This window comes from Micrasema longulum, unplaced genomic scaffold, assembly GCF_059751315.1.
Source record: "Micrasema longulum isolate JH-2025_06_02 unplaced genomic scaffold, ASM5975131v1 h1tg000554l, whole genome shotgun sequence".
Classification (NCBI taxonomy): domain Eukaryota; kingdom Metazoa; phylum Arthropoda; class Insecta; order Trichoptera; family Brachycentridae; genus Micrasema; species Micrasema longulum.
Genome location: NW_028277750.1, coordinates 462285 through 489768, shown reverse-complemented (window position 1 = coordinate 489768; position 27484 = coordinate 462285). Strand labels below are relative to the sequence as shown.

General features: G+C 34.4%; 1 protein-coding gene across 1 annotated transcript in view; it reads right to left on the bottom strand.

The window, feature by feature from the left end:
- The window catches only part of LOC148280669 (uncharacterized), a 161404-nt gene that overhangs the window by 76361 nt on the left and 57559 nt on the right, over window positions 1-27484 (bottom strand). Inside the window, exons 21-26 of the mRNA XM_088228025.1 lie at window positions 26606-26725; window positions 24155-24259; window positions 23848-24008; window positions 22288-22410; window positions 21717-21805; window positions 3246-3450 (exon numbers count right to left, since the gene is read on the bottom strand). Coding sequence (XP_088084151.1) covers window positions 3246-3450; window positions 21717-21805; window positions 22288-22410; window positions 23848-24008; window positions 24155-24259; window positions 26606-26725 — 803 coding nt within the window. The remainder of the gene's footprint in view (window positions 1-3245; window positions 3451-21716; window positions 21806-22287; window positions 22411-23847; window positions 24009-24154; window positions 24260-26605; window positions 26726-27484) is intronic.

Sequence of the window (27484 nt, the reverse complement as noted above, 5' to 3'; positions counted from 1 at the left end):
GTGATTCGCCCATTTGCATTCCACCGGCAACACCATTGACTAGTCCAACTCGTTAGCGTCCACGCCGCGAACCCCGGGCAATTGGATCACACTCATAACGGTGTGATCACAGCAGATAACGAGAGGATGGAAGGCGAGTTTCTTGCGCCTCCAAACCAGAACCAGCCAGCTAAAGAAAGGTTACCCCGACAGAAAAATCCACCAGAGAAGGCAACGGGAAACAACTCAGGTCATCTTTTCTCAAGAATCAGCTTGGTGAGTACATCCAATAAGCAGTTGTCCTGGCTGCGGAATATAAGAGTAGCGCAGGACCGAGATGCTTTTGTTGTAGTAATCGCCAACGCCGAAGGACCTGACAAGGCATCGCAAGAAGTAGGGATACGGCTTGCCCGCCGCATACTACTCAATCTGAAGACATAGTCTCCTGGCGGTGCCCGCAAACAAGAAAACATCGCTCATTGCTGAACAAGAAAAGCTGACCTAGGAACTATCTGTAATCTGTGCTGTAAAAAGGTAATCCAAAAGTAAGACTGGGACCAAATTGATTGGAATTTCTGGACACATCCTGCGGTCTTGTCCCTTTCACTCTTTCTATAAATACCGATCGCCACTATCCGTGGCCCTTTTACAGGACCTGTCAAACAAACAGATCTGGTAGCTTCTAAAAAGAATTTGAAGACTTTTAAAAAGTTTCGTAATCATCGAGATACAGCGCTAAATTAACTTAATTTTGCACTCATAAGGGTGAAGCTAAATGGTATCTCAAACTCTGCTGCCATGACTGGCTTTTTAGATATGATCTATTATTATATTGACAGGAAAATTCCATTGCTTTTTGGCGTGGCATGTAAAGCAAAAAAAGCGGACAAACCGAAAAAAATGCCAATGAAGTAATTTGTGATGTTAAAGAAATATTAGGAACCTACAGATAAAACATTAACTCGCTTACCATTTGAATTAAAATATATTGATTCGACGGATCTCAGCATTGGGACATTTAAATTTTTATTTTCTCAAATTAATACAATTGTTTAAAATGCTTCAGAACAACATACCAGTTATCTTAAGTACATTTACTGTACTGATTAAAAAAAGTTATTAAAATGATATTTTAAATAAGACTTTTAAGAAGAAGTAAGATATAAAAGGCAAAACTTCACAATAATAGAACAATTGTAAAAAATTGTTTTGGCACACTTTTAAAACACATTTATAACGTCATCATTTACAAATCAGTTTGCGGATCACAAACTCCTGTTTGGAAAAAAATCCAATTTCATAGAACAACTACTGGACAGAAAGAGAGACACAGGATCATACGTAAAATTTTTAATTTAAAAAATCTAAATATTCAAGAAAAACCAAAGCGATATCAAAATAATGTAAAAAAATCATTTAAAAATATGTCATTTCTGCATTGCCCCGGCTTCAATATGATATTTTTTTATGCCATATCCCTATGACTTTAACGTCCTTAACTTTAATACAAAAAACTATGTAGCGAATCTGGAAAAACGTAATAGGCTATTTGGTTGCTGAATGTAGTTTTTGTCGACAAATGATTTGACATCTTCAACAAATTTGTCGACAAAGCGTTCGTAAGATGAGAAAATCTATCAATCTTCTCAATCAACACAGTCTAAAAATTTATGTACAAGTATTTTCGATGAAAATTAAAATTTATTTGAACTTAACTCAAATAAAACGTCTAAATTAGTTACTATTTCAATTGGAAAGGGGTCTAATTCTCTATTGTCAATAATTGTATGATACCATGCCTAAATAAAAATCATTAGAATTTTCAATTTTCTAGGTTGTTTTATATTAATTTTACATGAAATTCAAATGACTCTAGACCTAATTTTATTATTTTTTTTATTTACTATATGAACTACATAAAATACAAGTTATCGGCAGTTTGATCAGATGTGTGCAATTTGTGTATTGAATTATTTGGGATGTTTGGGGGAAAAAGTGGGTTTCCAAATTTAGAGATAGAAATTAAAATACAATGCAAATTTATTTAAAAAAACAGCAACTTTGTTTTTAACCAGAAATTTTTGTTTTTTTCTACCGACCGGTTTCAAAGCTACACAAGCTTCTTCATCAAGGTTTAATCAACTTATGAATTCCATTATATTGTATTTAAACAATGTTGAATCGGGTTGTGGTCCCGTAGCTAGTTCCTCGGGCTTAAGGATCAAAGGTCCGTGGTTCGAATACCACTCTAGCCCAACTTGATCCCCATTTTCTAATAGTGAGTTATTTACAACTCGTTGAAAATGGTCCTCAAAATTAAATATTTGGGTAAATCGTAAGAACTCAAATATTTATTTTATTAAAATTTAAAAAAATTAAATACTTATTCCATCTTTACAAGACAAAAAATCATGATTTATTAGTTCCATATGTTCGATGTAATATTTAGTAAAGATTGTTAAAATAAAATAGGATAGAATTCATTAGTTGATTACACCTTGATAAAGAAGATTGTGTAACGTTGAAACCGGTCAGTAGGAAAAACCAACAATTAATGGATTTTGTAAAGTTGGTTTTTATTTATTTTATTACGTTGAGTAACCACAAAGTTAGTGATTTTCATGTAAATTTTATGCAATGCAAATATTTTATTTTTACCAGAAACAAATTTTGTATTTAACAGAATCATCATCATTCCCTTTTCGCACCTAATGGAGTATAGGGCACTGCATTGGTACACCAATTGCAGCGTATCTTGATCATTTTTGTTACATTAAGGTAAGATGATTAGTCTTACGCTTCAGGTACCAGTCTCGGGACTCTGAAATTTTCTGGTGTGAAAACACCTTTTTAAATAAATATTTCATATCAACCATGTCGGGAATCGAACCCGAGACCTCTCGCATGGTAGACAAACGCGCTGACCATCACACCACGAGGCCGACAACAGTAGAGTAAATTGTAAAAACAACAACTTGGTTTCTGAATTGGTAAACCCAACATTTACATGAGTATTGCCAAATTTAAAGACCCAAACTTTACGATTTCCAAATTTGCAAACCCAACATTTACAAGAGTATGATTTTCAAATCGATAAACCGAATCTTTACAAGAACATGATTTCCAAATTTGTAAACCCTAACTTTACGATTTCTAAATTTGTAAACCCTAATTTTACGATTTCCAAATTTGTAAACCTTTACTTTACGATTTCCAAATTTGTAAACCCAACGTTTACAAGAGTACGATTTCAGTTTGTCTCCTACCTGAAATGGAGCAAAGCAGCCTCAGGGTCGGAGCCGAGGAGGTGTACTGATTGATCATGCCCTGGGAATGGGGCCGCGGTGCCGGCATGCTGAGCGTTATGGCCTTGTGGAACTTGCGACGCCGGGGCTCGACCGTCACCACGGGTGACACCGCCACCCCGCGCCCGAGCAGCTTCGCCGTCAGCTCGGCCTCTATCGTCTGAGCCTGGCGGTCAAAGGAAGAAACACATCACAAATGAAAACCACACGCATGAAAAATAAAATAATCTTTTTAATTATTTTCCGGCATCTGATAATGCCAAAAATCGCGATATACTATATACCAACTCGTTGAAAATGGCCCTTAAAATGAAATATTTGGGTAAACTATAAGAACGCAAATATTTTTTTTTTTCTAAGTAAAACTTAACCAAAAAAATTCATTGATATTTATATCAAAATCATGTACATTTTTATTTAATTTTTATTAATACTTATTTATTTTAACAATAAAATAGCATACATAAGTACGTACGGACAGTGTATACTTGTAATGCCGTAATAAACAGACTTCATGAAGTCGGCAATAGTTATTCCCACGTATCGGATATATTTAGTGCAGGGTATTGTTCCAATATTTTATTTATTTATTTAAAACTTCAAGTACAAAGAATAAGTACTTTGGCGGACTTATTGCTAAAAGCAATATCTTCCAGCCAACCAAAAAAGAGACTGGTCAAAAGAAGAGATTGATCAAAATTTTGTACTAAAAACTTAAAATATATATTGAAAAATACATACATATGTTCAAATAAAATATTTAAAAAAAACCTAATTAATATATCAAACCTTTTAAACTTTTTAAATATGGTGAATGGTAAATCAGCATATAGTATAATTATTTTTAGAAACAGTATTTTATGATTTTCTTGCCATATTTCTTGCCACTTCAAAATAATTTATAAATTAATATTTTATTTAAATTTGTTGCAACAGAGAGGGAAAACATTTTTTCGAGGGGAATATGAAAGTTACATTTGCAGGGCTTATGACATGTCATTGGCTGGTTTAAGTGGCCACTTTACATACTGTGTAACATTCATTATTCTGCCTATGTTTGAACATCCACATTTCCTCAACTCTTCCATCTGTTGACTTTTGTGAAGTAATAGAGCTGAAACCCTTATCATGTGGGTGAGATTCATCTGGCTGAAACAAGCCGATGACAGGTCATAAGCTCTATAAATGCCTAGACTTCTACATTCCCCTCTCAAAAATGTTTTCTTTGTCTTTTGCAAAAAAATAAAATAAATACTCGTATCTACCTATGGAAGAAATCCAGCCAGTCTGCAAGCATTTGGACATATTCATCTGGTTTAAGTGGCCACTTCACAAACTGTGTAACATTCACCATCCTGCCCATATTTGAACATCTACATTCCCCAATTCTTTCATCTATTGATGTTTGTAAAGTTAAAGACTTGAAACCTTTATTTATGCGGGTCATAAGCCCTGTAGAGGCCTAGACTTCTCTATAACTTTCTCTTAAATGTTCTTCATGTCTGTATTTATATGTTAATACCAGACAAAACTAAACAAAAGACTCAGACAACCCTAACAAAAGATGTCAAAAATATAATATAACAATATTTTTTTTTTTTAATCTTTTTTTTATTTATTTACAATTTTAAAAAACCCGTTATGGTTACATTAGAAATTTAATATTGTCTAGTCATTTTATGTCTCGTCTAGTCTAGTTAGTTCAGTCATCATGTGCTTTTCAGATTGATTTTAAATTTGTCTCCAGTTAAAGTTTTCAAGTAGTAAGGTAAGTCGTTGTAGTGTTTAAGTCCATTATGTAGTATTTTTGACTGTCCTGTGTTTGTCTTTGCTTTTTCAATATGATAGTTTTGTTGTTGTCTGGTGTTATATTTGTGTATGTCAGCATTTTTGACTAATATTATGTCGTCGTCTTGTATGTTTCCCAGTGTTATTTTGTGCACAATTTTTAAGGTCTCAATTTTAGTAAAGTAGTTTGTGTCAAACTGGTGTGTTTTTTTGTACAGTTCAGTCGTAGAGGTCAGGTAGGGTAGGTTGTATGTTAGTTTAAGAATTTTATTTTGTTGTCTTTGTATTCTTGTTATGTCTGTCTTGTTACCAGTTCCCCAGAAGGCGATCATGTAACTCAATTTACTTTTGACATAGGCTTCGTACATCATATTTTTTTCCTTTCTTGGTATAAAATATGAATTTTAAAAATGAAAATTGATTTTGTGAAACGAATGTAATCCGTAAGGGTTTACAAAATCAAATTGAAAAAATATTACACAATTTTTACATTAAAGACAATTTTCCCGTCATGAGGGAAAATGTTTTACATTATTTTTAAACATGCCCCACATTTCATTGATAAAAAAAGAATACCTACGCTTTTCCTTTTTCCCTTATTCGCCATCTTGTGATTATTCCTTGATTTATTATTCTTAAATCATAGTTATTCTCTCTCGATTATGTTATTAAATATTCATCTTTTTTTTTATTTCACATTTACAACCAGTGATTAAAAAAAACACACATTATTCCGACCACATAAAATATGAGGTGTCCTGTGTCAAATTGGAACAATTTTAGAAATGGCCCCCAAAACTCAAATATTTGGATAAATTATAAGATTTTTTTTTTTTTTAAAAACACATCATCATCATTCTCTTTTCGCACCTAATGGTGCATAGGGTACTGCACTGGTACACCAATCGCAGCGTTTCTTGAACATTTTTGTTACATGAAGGTAAAATTATCAGTCTTACCTGAAGGTACCAGTCCGGGGACTGAAACATTCTAGTGTAAAAACACCCTTTTAAATAAATATTTCATGTCAACCATATCGGGAATCGAACTCTCGTCTCTTGCATGGTAGGCTAATGCGCTGAACATTGCACCACGAGGCCGACAAATAAAAAACACACTATAGGGAAATATCATATTACTACGAATACCGATACAAATATTTGAAATGTAGAGAAATATTTTCATGCATTTTTAATAAAATTGTTAAAAAACATGTCTCGACAAAAACGCGACATGTTTGGCCATGAAAATTGTGACATCAAGATTCGTGAAGATGTTATATTTACATTTATGACAGGCAAATTTCATAATTTAACCGAATCGTGACGTATTGGGGGCGTGGCCAAAGCAATGAACCGTTCTCACATGAATTCAAAATGATGAATTTAAACATATTTTTTACGCTACTAATCAGTACAAAAAAATTTATTTTTTACTTCACAGTATTTTATAGACCCTTATTAATTAAAAAATATTTCAAAAGTTCATATTTTCCTATTTTGGCTTTTTGAAACTGTTACGCAAACATTTATTTAAATGTGACCATTCTCAAACAGTGTTCTATTTTAACTATTTATTTGACAATCGAGATTTTCTTTGGAAATTGCGTAAAAACTCTATTCAACAGGATAGCTTGTTTTCAAAATCATTTAATGTTTTGACTGAGTTTATTCAGCTACAAAAATTTCTTTATTCAGAAACATAAATGTACCTGATTGAAAAATACCTGTGTTATGATTGGCCAGCTAAACTTGTATTCTGATTGGTTACATCACGTCAAGCGAATATAACCCATAACACTATGCAGCAACTCGTCTCGAAAGGTATACAATTCAAATTTCAATCTCCTCGGGTATCTTTTGACATGCAAAGGGTATTTTTTATAGTCCTACCTGTTTTTTTTTTCTTCTCCCAATGACAAAGAAATCCATTTCTCGATTTGTTTTCGTAGACAGGAGAGGACGAGGAAAAGGCGGTGGAGGGTTTAAGGTATGAAGCAGAAAAAATCATCAAGAAACCAAGAAAATATCAGGAGAATGCAAAAAAAAATGGCGCAGTAATTCTACGAACATTAGCAGTGTGATTTTCAAATATGCTGTTTTCATACACCGATTTTTCAGTTCATTAATAAGATAAGTTCAAAAAAGATTTTTACTCTCTCTTTCTATTTTTTCCACACTCGCTCCTAAGTGGAGCATGTGGACATCATCACCGTACGCCTCCAGGAGACCCTATCGCTAGCCAGCACTCTTGCCTCAATCCCGTGTCCCTTAGTTCCGCCGAATAAAGCCGAGAGATTGACATCGACAGCCTTCTAGGACAACGGAGCCCGCGGTGTGCAACCTGGATTACGGCTCTTCTGAGGCATCCAAGATTCTATTTATCTGTAAACCTGTGGTTTGAAGATGTCTTACTAATGAACTGGGCGATCGATATATTTGCGTGTCAATTGATTCATTGAGTTGATGTATTTGAGTTTGTGAGGGATTTTATTAACCAATATTTTGATCGAAAAATACACGGATTTTTAAATTTAAATTTTAATGAAAATACGTGATTGTATGAGCTTATTTTTTTTTCCTAGATTAGTTAACATGTTAGTACTATTCTGTCAATTATGGGACATTTTGGGCGCTCAGTTCAGTAATATGATGTCTGGGGAAATGTCCCTAGATCTGGGGAATTCTGATTTTTAAAGGAAGAAAGATTGTTTTTTGTCATCAGGGGCCATGTCTCAAAGGTTGAAACAGTGTAACAAAATTAAAAATCTTTTTTAAAAAATTTATATTGAAGTGTATTTTTAAAGAATTTTTCAAATCTGGAGACTTTTTTTGGAATCTCAGGAGTTTTGGCGAAAAATCTGGGGGGTTTTTATTTTTTCCGCATCTCAACACTGCCCAGTTGTTTTTTGACATATAAACTAGCAAGACGCGTTTTGGTGAGATAGGCGAATTTTAAAGATTATTCCAAAGCTAATATGAAAATGCTAATAAATAGGCAGCGTTGATGCACCAGCCATAGTATTTACCCGACTTGGCCCCCTGCGACTTTCCCCTGTTCCTAAAGATAAAGAAGGCTAATAAAAGGCGACGTTCCGTGACTAAAAAAACGTGTTCCAGAAATGTTCTGAGTATCGGAAAAACACTTATTACTTTGAAGGGGTCAATATTATAAATTCCGTGTATTTTTCTATCAACATGAGGGACCTCTTTTAAATGGAAAAGCTTAAAATAATTTATATATTTGTATGTTCGTTTCATGCGATGTGTGAAAGAAAATAAAATATGCAAAAGCAAAAAACATAATGTATCTGTAAATATGCGTGAAAAGTTGTCATACCAAATTAAAAATGCAGCGATTTATGGCAGCCAAAAAAATGGGGCGAAAGACAGTCACACGGAGTGGGGAAATGGATTTTATACATACCCTGGCAACATTTTCATTTTTAAAGGAAATTCAAATTCAAACGCAGTTCTAAAACAACCCAATAAATTTAGTAACAACATACATTTTTCATTAAGTAAACATGGTTATATTTTTTGCTTTTGACATAGATTTGTATGAATTATTGATTTCAAAAATTGACATTTTCCTTCAAGGATTGTATTTTAATACTAGCGGGTGTTTTTACCGTCGTTAAAGAACTTTTGATTGGTAATTATGTCTCTTGTCAAACAAAAAATGACAGAATGATATTTTGCAATGACAATTGTGAATTTTAAAACCGGCTTTCTTAATTATTTTTTTAACCATTTAAGTGTTCAAAATATTCAAATATGATAACGCTGAATAATTACTCTCCATCATTATCATCCCCTTTCCGCACCTAATGGTGCATAGGGCACTGCGTTGGTACACCAATCGCAGCGTATCTTGATCATTTTTGTTACACGAAGGGACTATGAAATATTCTAGGTTAAAAACGCCTTTTTAAATCAATATTTCATATCGATCATATTGGGAATTAGCCCGAGACCTTCATGGTAGGCAAATAACCACTACACCAAGAGGCTGAATCACTACAACTAGGTAATTTTAAAATCAGCATTTATGAGTTTTCTACTAAAAACACATTTTTTTCTCCTGTCTGAATGCTACAAAGAGACGAATCAAGAATTCAAATCATCGTAATATTATAGTAATAAATCACTACTTAAAATAAAATTTATATTTAAAGCACCAACTTTTATGGATATTCATTGTTATAAAATAAATATGAAACAATTTTGTTTTTAACCACAATTTTTTTTCTACAGACCGATTTCAAAGCTTAACAAGCTTCTTTATCAAAATATACTTAATTAATTAATTCTATGTCATTTTATTTTCAGTGATTAGTAAATATTACATTATTGATACATATTACGAAGCTAATAAGTCAAGTGTTTTTGTCGTGTTGTTTTTTTTAATTACGCGAAGTGTAAAGTTAGATGGATACGATCTTTAAAACAAGACAGGAGTAGACTAAAGGAAATATTGTTTAAAAAATATTTTAAGTTTGTCCAAATTTTTTTAGACAAGGACTGGATTCAACTCCCTAGAAAGCTGCTAATATTAACATATTACAACAGAGATGAAGAATATTTAAGAGAAGGTAATATATAAGTCTAGGCATCTACAGGGCTTATGACCTGTCAATGGCTGGTTTAAGTTGCCACTTTACACACTGTGTAACATTCACCATTCTGCCCATATTTGAACATCTTCATTCCTTCAATTATTTCATCTGTTGACGTTTTTGAAGTTAATTAGCTGAAGCCTTCATTTATGCGGGTGAGATTCATCTGATTGAATTATATCACCTAAATACTAGGCAACGCCTGAAGTTTTTATTTTTCAAATTTTTATGTTTAAGGTTTCAGCTCTTTAACTTCAAAAACGTCAACAAATGAAAGAATTAAGGAATATAGATGTTTAAATATGGGTAGAATGGTGAATGTTAAACTGTGTGTAAAGTGGCCACTTAAACCAGCCATTGATAAGTCATAAGCCCTGTAGATGCCTAGACTTCTATATTATCTTCTCTAAAATTTTCTTCATATCTGTTGTAATATGGAAATATTGTTTATTTGTTTTTTTCTTTTCTTATAACGAATCGCTTTTTAAATAACTAAGACTTCCCAGTTGTTTAATTCAAATATTTTATTTTCAACGTGAAGAACTTTCAATTACTCAATATTTTGTTATCACTGTAAAAATAAAATACGATAGAATTGATTTGTTAAGTAAACCTTGATAAAGAAGCTTGTGTAGCTTTGAAACCGGTCGGTAGATAAAATAAAAAAAAAGCGGTTTAAAACAAAGTTTTTTAAATTGATTTTTTTATACATTACTACTTGGCTATTTGTAGCGTTCGTGGAGGAAGATACAAAAATGTGTTTTTAGTGGGTAACATAAAAATGCTGATTATAAAGTTATCTATTTATATTAATTACCCCGCAATACGAGGGTTGATTGATATGATCCATCGACCTATTTCAAAGTGGATGAGAAATGAATGTGCCTTTTTATTCAACATATTAAATGTCAACAAATCATCACGCAGCACGCCACATCACTCGTCTTCTCACACCGACCTTTCTTTCTCTGCATTCATTCATCTTCTCATGCACGCACGCCGATTATTCCTACTCTTGACATGTCCATCCTCAAGTATTTGTTGGATTTGACAGTATCATGTCTTTCTCGGTCTTCTGCATCAATCAACATTCGCATTATCCGTTTTTTCTCTGTCCTTTCGCATTGCATGTTCAAACCAACGCAGAGCCCCCGAAACACAGAAAACCCAGGCTTGAAAAAAATCGCATGTTGCAATTTTTTTGTCAGTAATGCTTGTCTCAGCCTTACATGGCGCGCAGATCTCGATATTTGCGCACCTATCATACATCGTTTTACCACACATTAAACTGAAACATCGCATTTCGACAGCATTTAATCTACTTTCATTGTTATCATTTATTTTCAATTACCTCGCGTCCATATGTGGGGTTCCTAGTCAATAATCGATGACGCACACGTGCTAAAACATTTTACCTAAAATAGTGCGATGACCGAAGAAAGCAATGTCATAATTTTCTATAGAATCCAATACAACGTATAATGCAACTCTAACAGGATTGCACATCAAATCGGAAGCATCGTTCTCCACTACGTTTACCTCGTCCCTACCATGAAGAAATTAACTACAAAGAAACGGGGCCAACGTCAGTCGGTCAGTCAGCCCAACAAGTTTAGTTCAGTCAGTCAGCCCGGTTCGACGAAGTCACTCAATTCCAGCATGTGGTTCAAGTGCAGTCTCTTCAACCCATCATCGCCGCTACGCTCGTGCTACCCAACCAAGTGCTGTATCTTATTCGCCATGTGATAAATACGCATTAAACAGCAACCTCGTGTCTTCTCTGTCAATCTCTAACTGGAGTAGGAACTCCAACCCTCTCAACTACCAAACTCCTCAAGATGTCTCTCACCTGTTGATGTATTGCCCTCTTTTCAGCTATCAAAGACAACAGCTGGAGGCGCGATGCAGAAGCTTGGGTAAAGATCTTAGCAAAACTCTATCGGTAAAAGGTAACAAAGAACTCACACGAGAGGTAGTATCATACATGGTCAATATAGTGCAGGCAATTGGTAAAATAAACCAGAGTAGGAAACAAAATGCCGAACACTCTTCTAGTGAAACGGAAGGCCTGTTGACTACTGTCAACAGGCCGGCTTCTCCTGAAGAGTTTTAAGTGGTTTCCTCTCCACGTGAGCAAATGCTAAGAAGTTCTTAATTGGCCCACTTTAGAATATCCTTCCTGATCCCAAAAATATAGCTAAAATTTAACGGCAGAAAAATCCTTTTTCTGAAATATAAACCTATTTATTTCTTTAAACTACCAAAATCCTACACGCACATTAGAGTCGACACCAGAACTCTATTGTGAACTGCTTATTTTACCTCCTGCGACAAGAATTTGTTTGCCGTGGCAGATTTCAGTCACCCTCCTTTCAATATCTTTCTCGGTAAGCATACTTCCCAGATACACACATTCATCTACCTGATTCAGAATATCTCCGTTCACACTGATCTCATATTTAGTCATTCTAAATGTCAAAGACCGCTATTCACTTGAATTGGTAGAACACCTTCTGTATTCACCTGACCTGGCGATTGCCGGCTGTTCCCTAAACTCAAAGAACGTTTATGTGGAAAGAATTTTTTCGGTGACAATGATTCGTGTGCTGTAATGAGTAGTTCGGACAGACGATCTACCAGGAAGTTATAGAAATGTTGGAACATTGTTGGAAGAAGTGCATACAAGTCCAGGAGAACGACGATAAATAGGGTACTTATTTTTTCTTTTCTGCTTCGCAACATGTCGAAGCCGGACCATTTCAATCAACCTTCGTTTAGAGAATTTACTCTAAATGATATTCTAAACTCCAAATGACATGGCGAGTATTATTCGAAAACCCAAACTTTTTGACATAATTAGGTTTTTAAACAATTCTTGAATGTAAAAAAAATAATTAAAATATTAGCTTAAAGGAAAACAGTCAATTTCAATAATAACAACATTAATAATTGCTTAAATTTATAAATTTACACTTGTTAAAAATGCGCCATTTTTTGAAAAGCGTTTTAAAAACGGGTTTCTTTGTTTGATTTTTTCCATTTCATTTTGAATCAAAACCATTTTTATATTTATGCTCTACCAATACATATTTATTCCTTTTTTATATATTGAATACAAACACATAAAAATACAAGAAAATTATACTTTTGGTCAACAAGATGTTTAAATTTTCTGCCAAAGTTTTGCTACGAATTCAAACAATTTGTCGACAATAAATCGAAGTAAATTTTACATCAAAAATATCCGTGAAACTAAATTTATTGGGCCAAACAAACTACATGTAAATTCACAATTATTTTTTAAGTAAATTTTTATTCCTATATCTAAAAAGAAGGAAAAATAATTTCATATGTCATTATACAAAAATACAATTGAAAAAAATACATCTAGAAATTTCTACAGACAAAGCTCGAATGCGACATTTTTTTATACTGTATTAAACATATCCACTATTGATAATTAAAATCATAAACACCAAATGAAATATCTGGTCTTCGTACTGAACATCTCTAAGCGAAGGCGGTTGGCTAAGCCATATACTGCTTGCCTCCCTCAGCCTTAACCACGCTTGCCTACTTTACAAAGAATAACTAAATTTACACCCATTTCAGCTGGCCTCAAGCAATAACGTTTTCAATGTGTTCAAATGTTTTCAGACAGGCTGGATTTTCGCCCTAGGGAGTTATTGAAACCTAAATTTGTTGCAACGGAGAGGGAAAACATTTTTAAGACGGGAATCTAGAAGTCTAGGCATTTAAAGGGCTTATGGCCTTCAGGCGTTGCCTAGTAGGTGAAACGGTTCAGTCGGATAAATCTTACCCACATGATAAATGTTTCAGCTCTTTTAATTCACAAAATACAACAGATGAAAGAAATGAGGAAATGTGGATGTTTAAACATAGTTAGAATGATGAATGTCACACAGAGTGTGCAGGGGCCTGTTAAACCGGCCAATAAAAGGTCATAAGCCCTGTAAATGCCTTGCTTTCCTTCTCAAAAATGTTTTTTCTCTCTGTTTCAACAAACTTAAACCGCTGTTAAATTAAATTCGGAAAACAGAAACAAACAATTCAATTAAAGTTGGGAAAAATCGGATGAGCGCTGACAAGGATGGAAAAAATTTAAAAAGAGTTTTTGTACAAAGATTTTGAAAATTTCCTTACTAAAACCGCACTGACACGGAGAAAATTGAAACGCTGTAGTAACAACCTGTAAATGGTTCAAGAAAAAGAAAAAATAATTTAACAAATCGTACAATTTAAACTTTGTCCCTTACATCATTTAAAATTTCTGCCAGTGGTATAAAAATTTCATCCGTAAAAAATCAGTAGATTTTGACTCTAGTTCGGTAGATTATTAATTCTTCTTCAAAAGTGGTAGATCTACCAAAAAATCGGTAGAAATGATTATAAAATTCGAGCTGACCGTTCAAATCTGGATTGCGAAGGGCAGAAACCATGAGAAATGGATTGATTTCAACTAGAAATTCCTATTTAAATTTGATAGATCTACCCAAAAATCGGTGGGGTTGACAATGCTTTGTTTGCTGACAGTTTGTGTCTGGATCACAGAGGGAGACCTGACGCAGAGTAATGCACAGGACTTGTCAGCCGACGAAGTATAAACCCTATTTTAAAGAAATCAATTTATTGACAGTCACATGTCAATATATTTATGAAAACTTGACCTATGTACATAAAAGTATTGACGATTTTAAGAAGAACAGAGATTCCTATGGGTTTGACACGAGAAATAAAGATATGCTAGTTGTGCCCACTACTAGATTGCAAAAAAAAAAAATATTTTGCCTAAAACTGCATAGGATTCTAAAATAAGGTGCTCTTGAAAATCAGGCTTTGCCAATAATTTTGGCCAAAATTTTTATCAAACACAAGCTGTTTGGAAAGAGCTTTAATAGAGTCGAAGGATGTTTACAGGACAAGACAGCTTGACATTGGATTCGTGTTTATTGATTTAAATTTATTCGTTTGTTAGGTTTAATTTACTAATTGTTGAATTGTATTATATAGTTATAATTTATTAACGTTTTTAAGTGATTCAATAACTCCTACGTAAATAATATACTAAACTAAACTACGGCATCATATCGTCGCCGGCCAGGCAATAGTCATTTAGCCTAAAAATGTCTGTTTTTAGTTGAATATGCCATTCGAAGCGTAAAATCATGTTTTTTAAGAAGCAAATTTTACCAAGGTAACATAGAAAAACTTGGAGCTGTCAACCAAAACGGAGTGTGGAAGAGACGGTTTTATCATGAATTAGATAGAGGCACTGTATGGTGAACCCAATATTGCACAATTCATCAAAATAAGAAGATTACACGGCCATGTGCACAGAATGAATGATAATCGTACCCCAAAAAATATTCTTTATACCACTCCGGAAGGCAGACGAAGCAGAGGCAGACCAAAATGAAGACGGCTGGATAATGTGGAAAGCGACATTATAGCGATTGGCCGGACGAACTGGAGAAGAGCCGCAGGGTGCAGGGACGAATGGAGACAAACTCTGGAGGAGGCCAGGGTCCACAACGGGCTGTAGCGCCACTGATGATGACGGTGAACTTAGAAAAGTTACGTAAATCCAAATTATTTTGCTTTTACAACAAACATAAAAAAAAACAAGTATAAATGTTCGCCATCCATGTTGTAATTTGTTAATCTTAATAACTTCTTAGAGGGTGAAATCCAGTCTGTTGTCTAAACACATTTGGACAAACTATTGACGTTACAACTATTAGGGTGTGGACATGAGATGTTCGTTTATCTATGTTTGGTCTGTCTATGGTAGTTTTTATGTCCAGACCTGACCTTAGAGAGGCAGATTCCTTAAAGGCCTTGACGACGAGAACTAATTTATGATAACCTGTCACAATAATTCTACACGGGTTGCTGTAAAGACTATTCCACTTTCCAGGAAACAGTACTAAACGCCTGTAGGAAAAGCTACCTCTATCTTGAACAATATATCTTTGAACATTGATATTTTACGTCCCTGAGGGAATTTTTCAACTGAAGATTCTCTTACTATTTTCACATTTTCTAAAGATATTTTATTATGTTATTTTTATATACATTTATCTAAATGTTTTTTGTGTCACATAGAAAACTCTCATAACTTTTTTTATAAAACATTAAAATGTGTTTCATTAGAGATAAAATAAAATAAATAAATTTTCAAAATATATCAGAATGAGCCGGGTAAAATATAAAAATGTTTTTTTTGCGTTTGATAAAAAAATTGAAAAATGTTTAAAATTGCTTACACACGCTTTTTATTTTTCAGCTATATAAAATATTCAATTATGAAATTCAACTACGTCTCTATTCTATAAGTGCCTAAAAACTTAGTTCTAAATAAGTATTTTGTACTTCAAATTACAAATTTTGGCAATACGGGAATGGTGATGAACAAACTAAAAAAATAATGACAGGTCATAAGCCCTATAAATGCCCAGACTTTCATATTCTCTTCTCAAAATGTTTTGACCCTCTGTTTAAAAAAAATGTTTCTCATTGGATGGAAAAAAGAACTCTGCTACCATTCAAGGCTCTCATTCCGGGTGTATATTAAAACCTACAAAAATTTTAGATTTTTTTTTACTTTTATCTACATTTGATTTCGTGTGATAAATAGAAGTATTTTACATTCCCAAAATCATTCCAAAATCTGTTTAAATTATCAGGTCTATTAAATGTTTATTCATTTAGAACACACAGAATACAATATGTTTTTAATGTGCACAGAAATTCGTTTAAAAAATTTAACCTTTTCCTTACTGTCCCAAAAATATCCGCGCGTTACGGTGCTGTGTAGTAATTACACATGCAAAAAAATGACAGATTTTAAATCGGAAAATGTAATATTCAGAGGCAATTGCTTCAATTATTTAAAGTCGAAGTCAAAAGGGATAATATTTTTAATCTAATTGCTAAAAACATCTCATGCTCGCAGCGTGTGAAAGAACCGCCCCTGACGAAAGTCGGGGGCTACTAACGGGCTTCTGGGAGAAGTACTAGAAACTTTGCTGTTCGCGCGTGTGACGCGGGTATTGTCTCTTTTGCTCCTGAATATCGGCCTCGTGATGTAGTGGTCGGCGCGTTTGCCTACCATGCAAGAGGTCTCGGGTTCGATTTCCGGCATGGTTGACATTAAATATTTATTTAAAAAGGTGTTTTTACGCTAGAATATTTCATAGTCCCTGGACTGATACCTGAAGCGTAAGACTGATCATCTTACCTTCATGCAACAAAAACGATCAAGATACGCCGCGATTAGTGTACAAATGCAGTGCCCTATGCACAATTAGGTGCGGAAAAGGAATGATGATGGTGATCGAAAGTGAGACGTTTAGACTGTGTGAGACAATAGGGAAGTATCACGTTTTTTGTACAATGTTAATGTGGTAAGGGTCCATGAAATAATATCGAGTAAAAAAAATATTTTTAAATTTATAATTTTGAATTCCCGCGAAAACGGTCATTGGATTGGCCACGCCCTTAAGGGCCACGCCCTTTTTTTATTCATTATTAAATTATTAATAATGAATAAAAAAAATATTGGATACTTTTACAAAGTGCTTGATGGTTGTGGAAAAAAATGGTAGTAAGAGGGGGGCATATGAAACGAATTTGCTGTAGTTGCCCGTCTTCAAATGTCACCAATTTATTATTACGATTTTTTAATGTTTTTGTTGTCATTTCTTAAGATTTTGGTCTAGAATACTAGAAATATTATGGAACAGTTTTTATAAACTCTACTACGATGACAATTATAATGTCATTTTTTTAAGTTGTATTTATAGCATTTTACCTAGGGGACTCCTGGTACCCGCGGAATTTTTTTCAACTTCAGGCTCGGAAAGGTTAAGAAAGTCATTGAGTAAATTTTAAACAAAATGTCTTAATATACTATGTATGAAAGCACTGTGGAATTTAGTGAGAGTAAGTAACAATTTAGTCATAAGATTAGAAAGAACGCTATATCATTTTGTATTCAGATAAAGACCTAGCTTATACGTTCATACATCTCATGCACGCAACCCGATTATTCCGACGTTTGACATGGCCACTATACACGGGGCATCAGGTCCCGACCGCGAATCTTCGGAAGAACATTTCTCACGAAAAACTATCAAAAAAATCTTAACATTTTTTTTTTTAAATCCATTTTTTTAAATGAAAAAAAAACAATTAATGTACTTTGAAAATATAAACAACCCTTAATATCACAGACTAGCATCACTTCCACAAACTTTTACCCTTTCCCTACCCAGTCTAGTCCGCATCCGATGCGTATCGATAAGTCGGTCAAATACGCTTTTAACCTCAATTAAAAAAGGAATGTGATTTTCAAAAAAATAATTAGGGTATTTTCAAAAGTAGAACAGAAAAATTTTCCTCTGAATTTTTGCGGTATGGCCCCGAAAAATCGTGTATATGTGCGTTGGGGTTGGTCATAATAAGTCGTTTTTTGCATTCATTAGCATTCGCGCCGTAAATCTTTTTAGTTGTAAAAAATCTCGATATAGTTTACTATTTATAAAAATGGAAGATATTTATGATATAAACGTTAGGATAAATTAGGGTATTAGAAGCAAATTTTTCTTAGTTACTGAGGGATTTGCGAAACACTTAGAAAAAAGAATCGTTAAATTTCTAATTATGCTTCACTAACTCAATACAGAACGCTTAGTTTGCGGTGTCAAGTAATATAATTGAAATCTGTTTTTGCAAGATTTAGAAACGGTTTTGAATTACGCTATTATTAAGGGTAAATTTTTAAATATAGTTCATTTTGGTATTAATAACTAATTTTCCGTTTTTGGTGGAGATTTCAAAGTTTGCTTCCAATACCCTCAAATTGTAAATTATTCCGTTTCTAAGAAAAAGAAGCAGCTATTAAGATTTAAGTTAAATGACTTTGAAAAAATATGTTTAACTGCAAATCAACCAAATTTCCTTAATACTAAGAGCTAACAACTAGGGAAAAATATCAAATATGCGATATTAAGTGCTTTTCAAAAGCAGGTAAAATCTATTTTAAAATATTTATGTTGATTCTATTGACTAAATATTTGGAGGGCGATTTGCAACTAGCAGTTTACTAAATATATTAGCGGTTGATAAATTATGCTAATTGTAAAGTCTCTCACTTAGTTATATGCAACGGGGGACCAATATTCCTTTTGCTACGCAACAATAGTAGGCCTGCGTGGTGCAGTGGTCAAGACGCCAGACTCACGCACGGAAAGTTCCGGGTTCTATTCCCGGTGAGAACACAAAAAAAATTGTGATTCTTCTCAAGCCTTCGTGTTTTGTGCTGTAAGTGCCGGCCGGTTGTGGTGCAAAAAAATAATCGTATTTACAACATAATAAATAAATAGTGAAAAACGCACTCCTGCTTTGTTCTTTGTACCACTTTGTTACTACTCTAAAGGCCAAAACTCTTCACTATTTGATTACAGCCAGCCCACCACATACCGCGTTTGAAGACTTAAGAGTGTATGGGGATGCCAGACAATTTTGATGAATAGGCATTTAAACATTGTTTTTTGCTACTTTCTCGCAAATGCCTCCCCGAAACTGTGCAAAAAAGACAAAATCATGTCGAACTTATTCTGCCTTTTCAAAATTAAGGCTTTGCGGTCCTGTTTTCCGCCACCCAAAACTGAATAAAATTTTCTGTATCGGCACCTTTCAAAAGCATTTTTCAAAAGTATTTACCATATTTTTGTATACCGTACGCCCAAAGACGACAGACAAAACTGGGCGCTTTTATGGGGCTTTGCATTGTCCTAATTTATTTAAAAAGCTAATTTAAGAGACGTCTTAGTGGTGAATACATGTAATATGTAAAAAAACACTGCTCTGGTGCAATGATCCAGGGAGCAAATAAAAAATAACAAGTTTTTATGAAGATAAGTCAAAACGCGTTTTCTCTTAAGTCTCCTTAGCGGTACTCGCATATATTAAAAAATAGCTGATTGTCAAAGGAGAAAAGCTGCCTAAAGGAGTTTTCTGTAATATGGCACCCTTGGCAGCTTTTTGTTGAAAGAACTACTTATCTAGAAAGTAAGAAATATACGAGCAAAAAAAAAACTTAATTAATATTTCATACCGTGCTTGCTTGGAATCGGACACAGAACCTAATCCAAAATGCTCATCTGTACGCTGAGTGATTGATATAAGTGTAGAGTCTATGGTTCATAGTCGATGACACATACGTGTTAAATTAGTTCACCTAAAATAGACTAATGACCGACGATGCAATGTCATCATTTTGAATCGAATCCAATACATTCGTAAAATGCAACTCTATGAGTATCGCACATGAAATTGGAGGGCATCGTTCTGCAGTACATTCACACCGTCCCTACCATGAAGAAATGAACTACAAAGGAACGTCGTCTATAAAGAGACCTCAGGACGCAGCCAACGTCAGTCAGCTCGTTCAGTCAGCCCTACAAGATCAGTGCAGTTTGCTCAGCTCCAGCATGTAGTTCAAGTGCAGTTACTTCAACCCATCATCGTCGCTTCGCTCGCGCCAAACAACCAAGTGTTATATCTTATTCGCCGTGTAAAAATACGCATTACAGCAACTTCGTGTTTTTTCTGTCGATCTCTAACTGGGGTAGGAGCTCCAACCAACCCTCAACTACTAGTTTCTACACATGTTTCTATTTTATTTAAGTACCATATATTCCCGCTGCATACAACCCATTAAGTGAAAAATATCAAAGATATCATGAGACAACTTTACTATATTAAAATACTAGCGATTTATTGTACTATGTAATATTATGTGCATGCTTCGCAAATTTTTAAGTGCTGGAAAGGCACACCCTTAAGCCAAACTCGTTCTTAATTCATATAATAAATGCAAGATCTTGAATCCTATTTACAAATGAACGACTATCTTTAGTTTAAAATAAAACGAGAAAATTACACCGTAATATTACTTACTATTTATATGTTATCTTTATTGCGAAGGACTTCGTTAAAATAAGTCTTTAAATCATTGATTAACAGCTGAACAATATTTTTGTACCAACTAGTTCCGACACATTGAACATCTTACTCAGGTTAACCAACTAATTATTGTTTTATTTTCATATCAAACTCCTTCAAAAATTTTAACTGTAATTTGTTATATTTATTTATCTTGTTCTGTTTTCTCGCAGATTTTTTTTCCTGGTTCATAGTTTAGTTTGTGGTAGGCAATGTCGAGGGCGCTTAATTTAAGTGATTCAACGTTATCTCTTATATTTTCCATTTTATTAAAGGCAGAAGTCTGATTCGGAAGGTTTTGCCATCTTAAAATACCATTCGTATCGGCTATTTTACGGCATTAAAATTTTGGTAGAAGCGTACTGTAGAAACAAAACTTCAAGAGGCTTAAATCTGCTAATCGAAACGTAATTACATTTTATTTGCATAAAACTTTTGAAAGAACGGCTTTTTAACATGGCAAAATTGTATGCTTTCCTTACTTTGCATCAAGCGACAGCCTTAATGCAGGAATATGAACATAAATAATCAAATTAACGGAGGTCCAAATTGTGATCCCTGAGGGACACCTTAGTCAAATTCTATTTTAATATAGATAACTGCATTTTCATGGTCATATTATCAACAATTATCTTTCTTAACAATTTTTGAATATAATAAATTATACTATTGATGCATAAACTATAAATCAATTCATGTGTTTCAATTTGTCAACCAAATGATCCAATGAATAATGATACATCTAAATTGTTAATGATTTTTAAACAAGATAAAGTTAAATTAGTATAATTTAGTACCCTCGCATAGCTTTTACAACGCATAAAATAAAACGAATCAAATTAACAGAGGTCCTAATTGTGGTCCTTGAGGAACACCCTCGTCAAATTCTACCAAACCAGAGAAAACCGCTTCTTCTTGGCCACATTATTGACAGTGATCTTCTTGAACTGTTGCTGTGCTTGTTTGGCGCACGAGCGCGGGCGGAACAGATTTACCTGGAGGCCGACTTTGATCTTCTTGGTGAGGGCTCCTTGGGGAAACACTGCTTGGACTTGAGGCACAACAGAACTGGAAACCATTCCGCCTGAAAAATATTTCCACGTAATAAGAAAGATGCATTAAATACATTAAAAGCAAGTAATTTATCCAAACAATCAAAGAATTAGTGACAATATTAAGAATTTATGTAATCTTCCAAGTGAGGGTGACTGGAGCCCTTACAAGGCACTTCAGATTAAATAAACACCGTGCTAGAATAAGTTTCTTCGAAACTTTTAGATGCAAGTCCTGCAGTACAGATGATAAAATACCCACACACGTTGTATGTACGTTAATGTTATGCTTTATATCATTGCAATAAGTCGCATCTTTGGGGTACTACTTGTTAAACCTAAATATGTAAGGCGTCAACCACTACACTATGGCAGGCTTATTTCCACTCAAACTAATTTAAACCATTAAGTGGAAATTCTCTTCTAACAATAAATTCGCCCAGACCAGGAGAGCTAAATGAGTTGATCAAATATTGACCACTTTACTCGGCCGGGCCATTTGAAATGCACTGACCTTCCGGTCCTATCGCGTGGACCTCTTGCCTGATGCGGGAGATGACAGCAAAGTATTGTGGGAAGTCGTGTGTTAAAATTCTGGTCACACGAGCTGGTGTTGTCCCTGGCTCTTCAGGAGGATCTAGAAGACAAAAATTGCAAGAATAAAATTACTTAAAGCTTCTGACACCATATAAATTTTTTTTAAATACCATTGTGCAAGCATTTCACAGAAGAATAACTAAATAAATTAAAGGTGTGCCAATACGACAATAAATCTAACTGTATAAGAAATAGTACGAATATATAACTTATAGCAAGGAAGACAGAGGCGCTGTTCTGTTGCCGGTGTTTATATGAAAGAGACAACAGCATCCAGATAGCACGAAAGATTCATGTACTATGTATGTGACACGGAAAACATCAGTCGTGAGTGTTTTTGTCATTGGTTTTAATCAGCCGGTTTTTGACAGTTCGTGGAAGCGCACGCTAGTTAAATGACTGGCGAAATTATGATTTTGAATATTATTATTTTTATAAATTATGGAAAAGAAATTATAAAACAGTATGTCTTTATGTCTTTTTTAGAATATTCTGTCTTTTGCTTAATGTAACACGACGTTACAGCACCGTTCCCAAAGGAATTTTTAAGCGAAGCATTTTAAGTATTAAAACCCCCCCACTTTGCCCCACTTTCGCCATGCGCATGCATGAAGTCACCGCGCAATGTTGCCAGATCACGAAAAATATAACCAATTTATTAATTTCTCTAGAATTTTATTGTACACACGAAAACATTGATTTATTCAACAGAGTAGAAGTATAGGGTCATATAATAAGAGTAATTTAATTCATGAACAACTTTGAACTTCAAAAATAAATAAATTTTACTGTACATAAAACGGATATTTTTATGTAATGTAAAATAATATTTGATGTTTTAAAGATAATGTTGGTCAAATATCCACTACGGCGTTGTTTAATCCAAGAGGTCCAATTTTCATTAGTTCTCTCATTAGATGAGCAAAGTAGCTTAAAAAATGACTAAAATTTTGAATAATGCCAAAAACGACCACGTCGAGCGCCACATGTGTTGCGAGTCATATGTCAAATGTATCATCTCAAAGAAAAATAGTCCTTAAGAAATAATGTTTGAAATACTGTTTTCCAAATCGAGAATCTTCAAAAAAAATGTTTAATCTGCAAGATTACTCTAGAAGAAAAATCCCGCCACTGGGTTTAAGATGTTCAAAATATAGTATATTTATTTGTATGAAGAAATAAGAGGGAGTAACCGGCTAGTTCCTTGGCTCATTGCTGGCGCTGTGCGCGCTTTATTAATATTTTGAGAAAAATACAAATGGTGGCAATGATTTATAAGAAAAAGTTATTATTTGTTTGTTTTTCTGTATATAAGGTTACCGTAAAAAAAATATTATGGATAGTCAAAAATAATGGGAAGCTGCCCATAATCGCTTCTATAGACGGGTCGCCCCTGTAATGCAGTACCTACTGATAAAGGGCGCCGTATTTATGCAGTCAAAGAAATCAATGTTGAAAACATAACTTGTAATCTTACCGTCAATTTCTAAAGTATCATTCAGTATGTCTTGAACAACGCAGTCGGCCGCCTCCAAAGCATGCTCTCTCCACGTTGTACCATTGTCGGAGCGAAGGATAACAATCTCCCTCTCTTTTCCCCGCAATGAGGCGTAATGGGGCACTTCTAATATTATTGGTCTGGAAGAGTGTTCATATAAAAAATGTAAATTGTGGGCATTAATGGATACTTCAACGGAGATGATGAATTTTGGGCATTATTTTTCAGCCTACTCTTTTAAAACTGATAATAAAGATCGGTATGAATGACCAGTTGAAAGACTCACCCAATAAATTTAGCTGACACCGGTCCAAGTTCTAGGACTCTGCTAGCCAAGGCCTCACCTTCCATCAGGGGAGGCATGTGACTGACTCTCTGTGTACGTACGTATCTGTCAAACAATTTACAAGATAAAAACTAAGCCAATCCAATCGGATTTCATAGCAAAAAAGTAGTTTAATATCTATGAAAATAAATCTCAAACAAAGCTAACAATATCAAAATCGTCATATATATAACTCTTGAAGCTTATTGGCTCTAAAAAAATATGCGTTTGGCCCAGCCACCATGGCAAGTCAGTTGAGACCCAGTTTTGAAAGTCACCTTTTAGGTATTTTTGGTGGGTATTTCAATATTGTTTAATAATCAAAATGCGTGTAGAAAAGTTTTGTGTTAGTTTTTTTTATGATTTTGTTAAATTATAATTTAAAATATCCGAGTGCACCGAAATTCTTCGGATGCGTTTTCTCCGTGAGCATTCCACCCCGTAACACGAGTGTTTACTATCTACTATACTCAGATTCATCAAATCTGGCGCCTGACAACCTTTTACTAAGTACAGTCCTTCCTTGAACTCGCTAAAAGTTGAACCGGTCATCTGAGAAACCCCACAAGCCAGGTTTTTGGCGGATGTGACTTTGACTTGAAATGCACTTCATTTTGTTAGGAAACCAATGTTTTATCAAAAAATGAACGTAAATAAAAACAAATAAGATAAAAGCTACATTTTTATTTAAGCTAATGCTATGCTTTAGGCTCTTGATGTCACTGCGACCTATGAAGATCTATTGTGACGGGTTCCCGTGAATAGTTCTCGCCCTCCAAGCCCAGATCTACAATGAGCCTGGCTACTGTTTGGAAGTCGAGAGTTTTTATTTGCCTAAATCTCCCCCTCCAAGCCCAGATCTGTAAAATGTCGGGCTATTGGGTAGGGGGCGCGCTTTTTAACATCCTCAGGTTTAACCAGTGGTCCCCCGAGGATGACGCTTCTTTTAAGATGTGAAAAATTGGACGGGTCTATAACCCCTCGATTCATTTATCTACGCATTAAAAGTGTCAAAAATTTTGTTCCCCCGAGCAATTTTTCCTTTAATTATGATTTATTAAAAATTTTTATCGTTTTGAGTTTGGCACTTTTTTTCTTAAAAGCCTATTTAAAATATGAGAGAGAAAAAAGTAAGTTTTGAAGTCGAATTAAATTCCGACATAACTGTCACTTGAATAAAACGAACGCCTAGATGTAAAAATAATGTCGCTAGGTTCTGTCCTATTAACAAACAAGAGTATCTAGGCGTCAGACACAGATTATATGCGTCAGAAAGTTACCACTCTAAAAAAATAATTTGGTTATTATATTTTTTCCATCTGTTTTACTATCTTTCCGAGTGTATGTATCGAGACGTTATAAGAGCCGGCTTTGTAGTCGATCGGTAGATACATAGAGACGATCGTTAAGCGTACCGTCTAGGTGATTTCCAAAAGTCATGCAAAATTCTTGTTCAAGCGAGCAATTTTTTCTTGAATTGGGATTTATTGGAGTTTATAATTGCTTTGAAGTGAGCACTTTTTATTACCGAAGCCTATTTAAAATATAAATGAGAACTATTTGAAATTTCAATGACGTAAGGAACACGGACTAATTGTTTGCGGTCATTCCATTAGCTTGTTTCGATCATATGATGTCGATATGACAAGTGGGTAGAACATGCCGAGGTAAGATACAGATAGTACAGAAGTTAAGTTTACCGTCTTGATATATACAGATGAAGATAGCGTTCATAATCGAGGCACTGGTACTTTTTGCCAGAGCATTACGCTCTGCTTCCTGGCTCTGTAAGTTAGATATCAATATTTCTTTTTTATATAAAACATCATCATCATTCCCTTTCCGCACCTAATGGTGCATAGGGCACTGCATTGGTACACTAATCGCAGCGTATCTTGCTCATTTTCGTTACATAAAGGTAAGATGATCAGTCTTACGCTTAATTTACCAGTCCAGGGGCTATGAAATATTCTAGTGTACCCTTGTGTATTCTACCCTTTTTTAATAAGTATTTCATATCAACTATGCAGAGAATCAAATTCGAGACCTCTTGCATGGTAGGCAAACGCGCTGACAATCACACTACAAGGCCGACACTTTTATAAAAAAACAGTTTACCTGAAAAGTTTAGACTGACTGACTAAAATGACCGATTCAATTATGTAGTTTGACTACATTCTTCCGGCTTAAAAGGACAATAAACCATTTGCAATTCTCAGAACCAGACAACTATAGTTGTAATTTCTACTGTGGCCTGTAGCCACTTGCAGACAACACGTCGCGCGTGTGATCAGCGTCCGGTAGAGACACTTCAGTAGTAGTTTTTTAGGTCCTATGGAGGACGAGATCTAGCTTTCGGTGTTGAAGACCTCGCCCCTGGCTCAATAGCCCTATTCTACAGTATGCACGAACCTGCAGGTAATCCTGGTTGGCTGCTGGGCGGAGAGCGGGGGTACTATAACTCGCACCCCTCCTCCGCGGCACCCCCTCATGGCCCCACCGCGGGCGTCCACAAGGAACGAGACGAGGAAACTGTGAAAAAGAAAAAATGTTAAAATTTTTAATATTCATGTTTTTTGATTGATGTTTTCGTCTCGGGGATAAGTCCGCCTCGTCGTATAATGTTGTCATTTTTTCATGTAATTACACATTATACTGTACTTTGTACATTACAATAAATCAAATAGCATTAGTAGCATTCTTATATATAAAACAATCATATACCCACACATAGATTCAATATGGGATTGCCCTGAACTGTTATCTCTCATCAACTTCAGGGTGCCTGGAAGAATGACTAGACAGGTGCCACCGTTTTGTAGCAAAAATTCACGGACAGTGTATACTTGTAATGCCGTATTAAATAGACTTTGTGAACTCGGCAATAGTTCTTCCCACGTATCTGATATATTTAGTGTAGGGTATTGTACCTATAGAACAAACCTTTCGAACTTTTTCAAAGATGGTGCATGGTAATTATATTGATTTATTCATGCATTTCATAATATTCACAGTTTTTTGTTCACTTTGCCCAGCTGTATGAAACAGTACTTATGATTTTCTTGTTGTATAACTGTAGAATGTTTTATTATTTAAACTTTCTACTGAATAAGCTGTATAATTTTTAGGTTATTTTTTTAAATATAAAACTTTTTTAATTTTTAGGTTTAAATTTTTTTTATAAATCTTGGGTATAAAGAAATTTATGTTTAAAAAAAAAAAAATAAGCTAAATATGTAGTATTATAAATGTTTGTAAAAGGCAGATTTGCCGTTTATGTTAATAAAATAA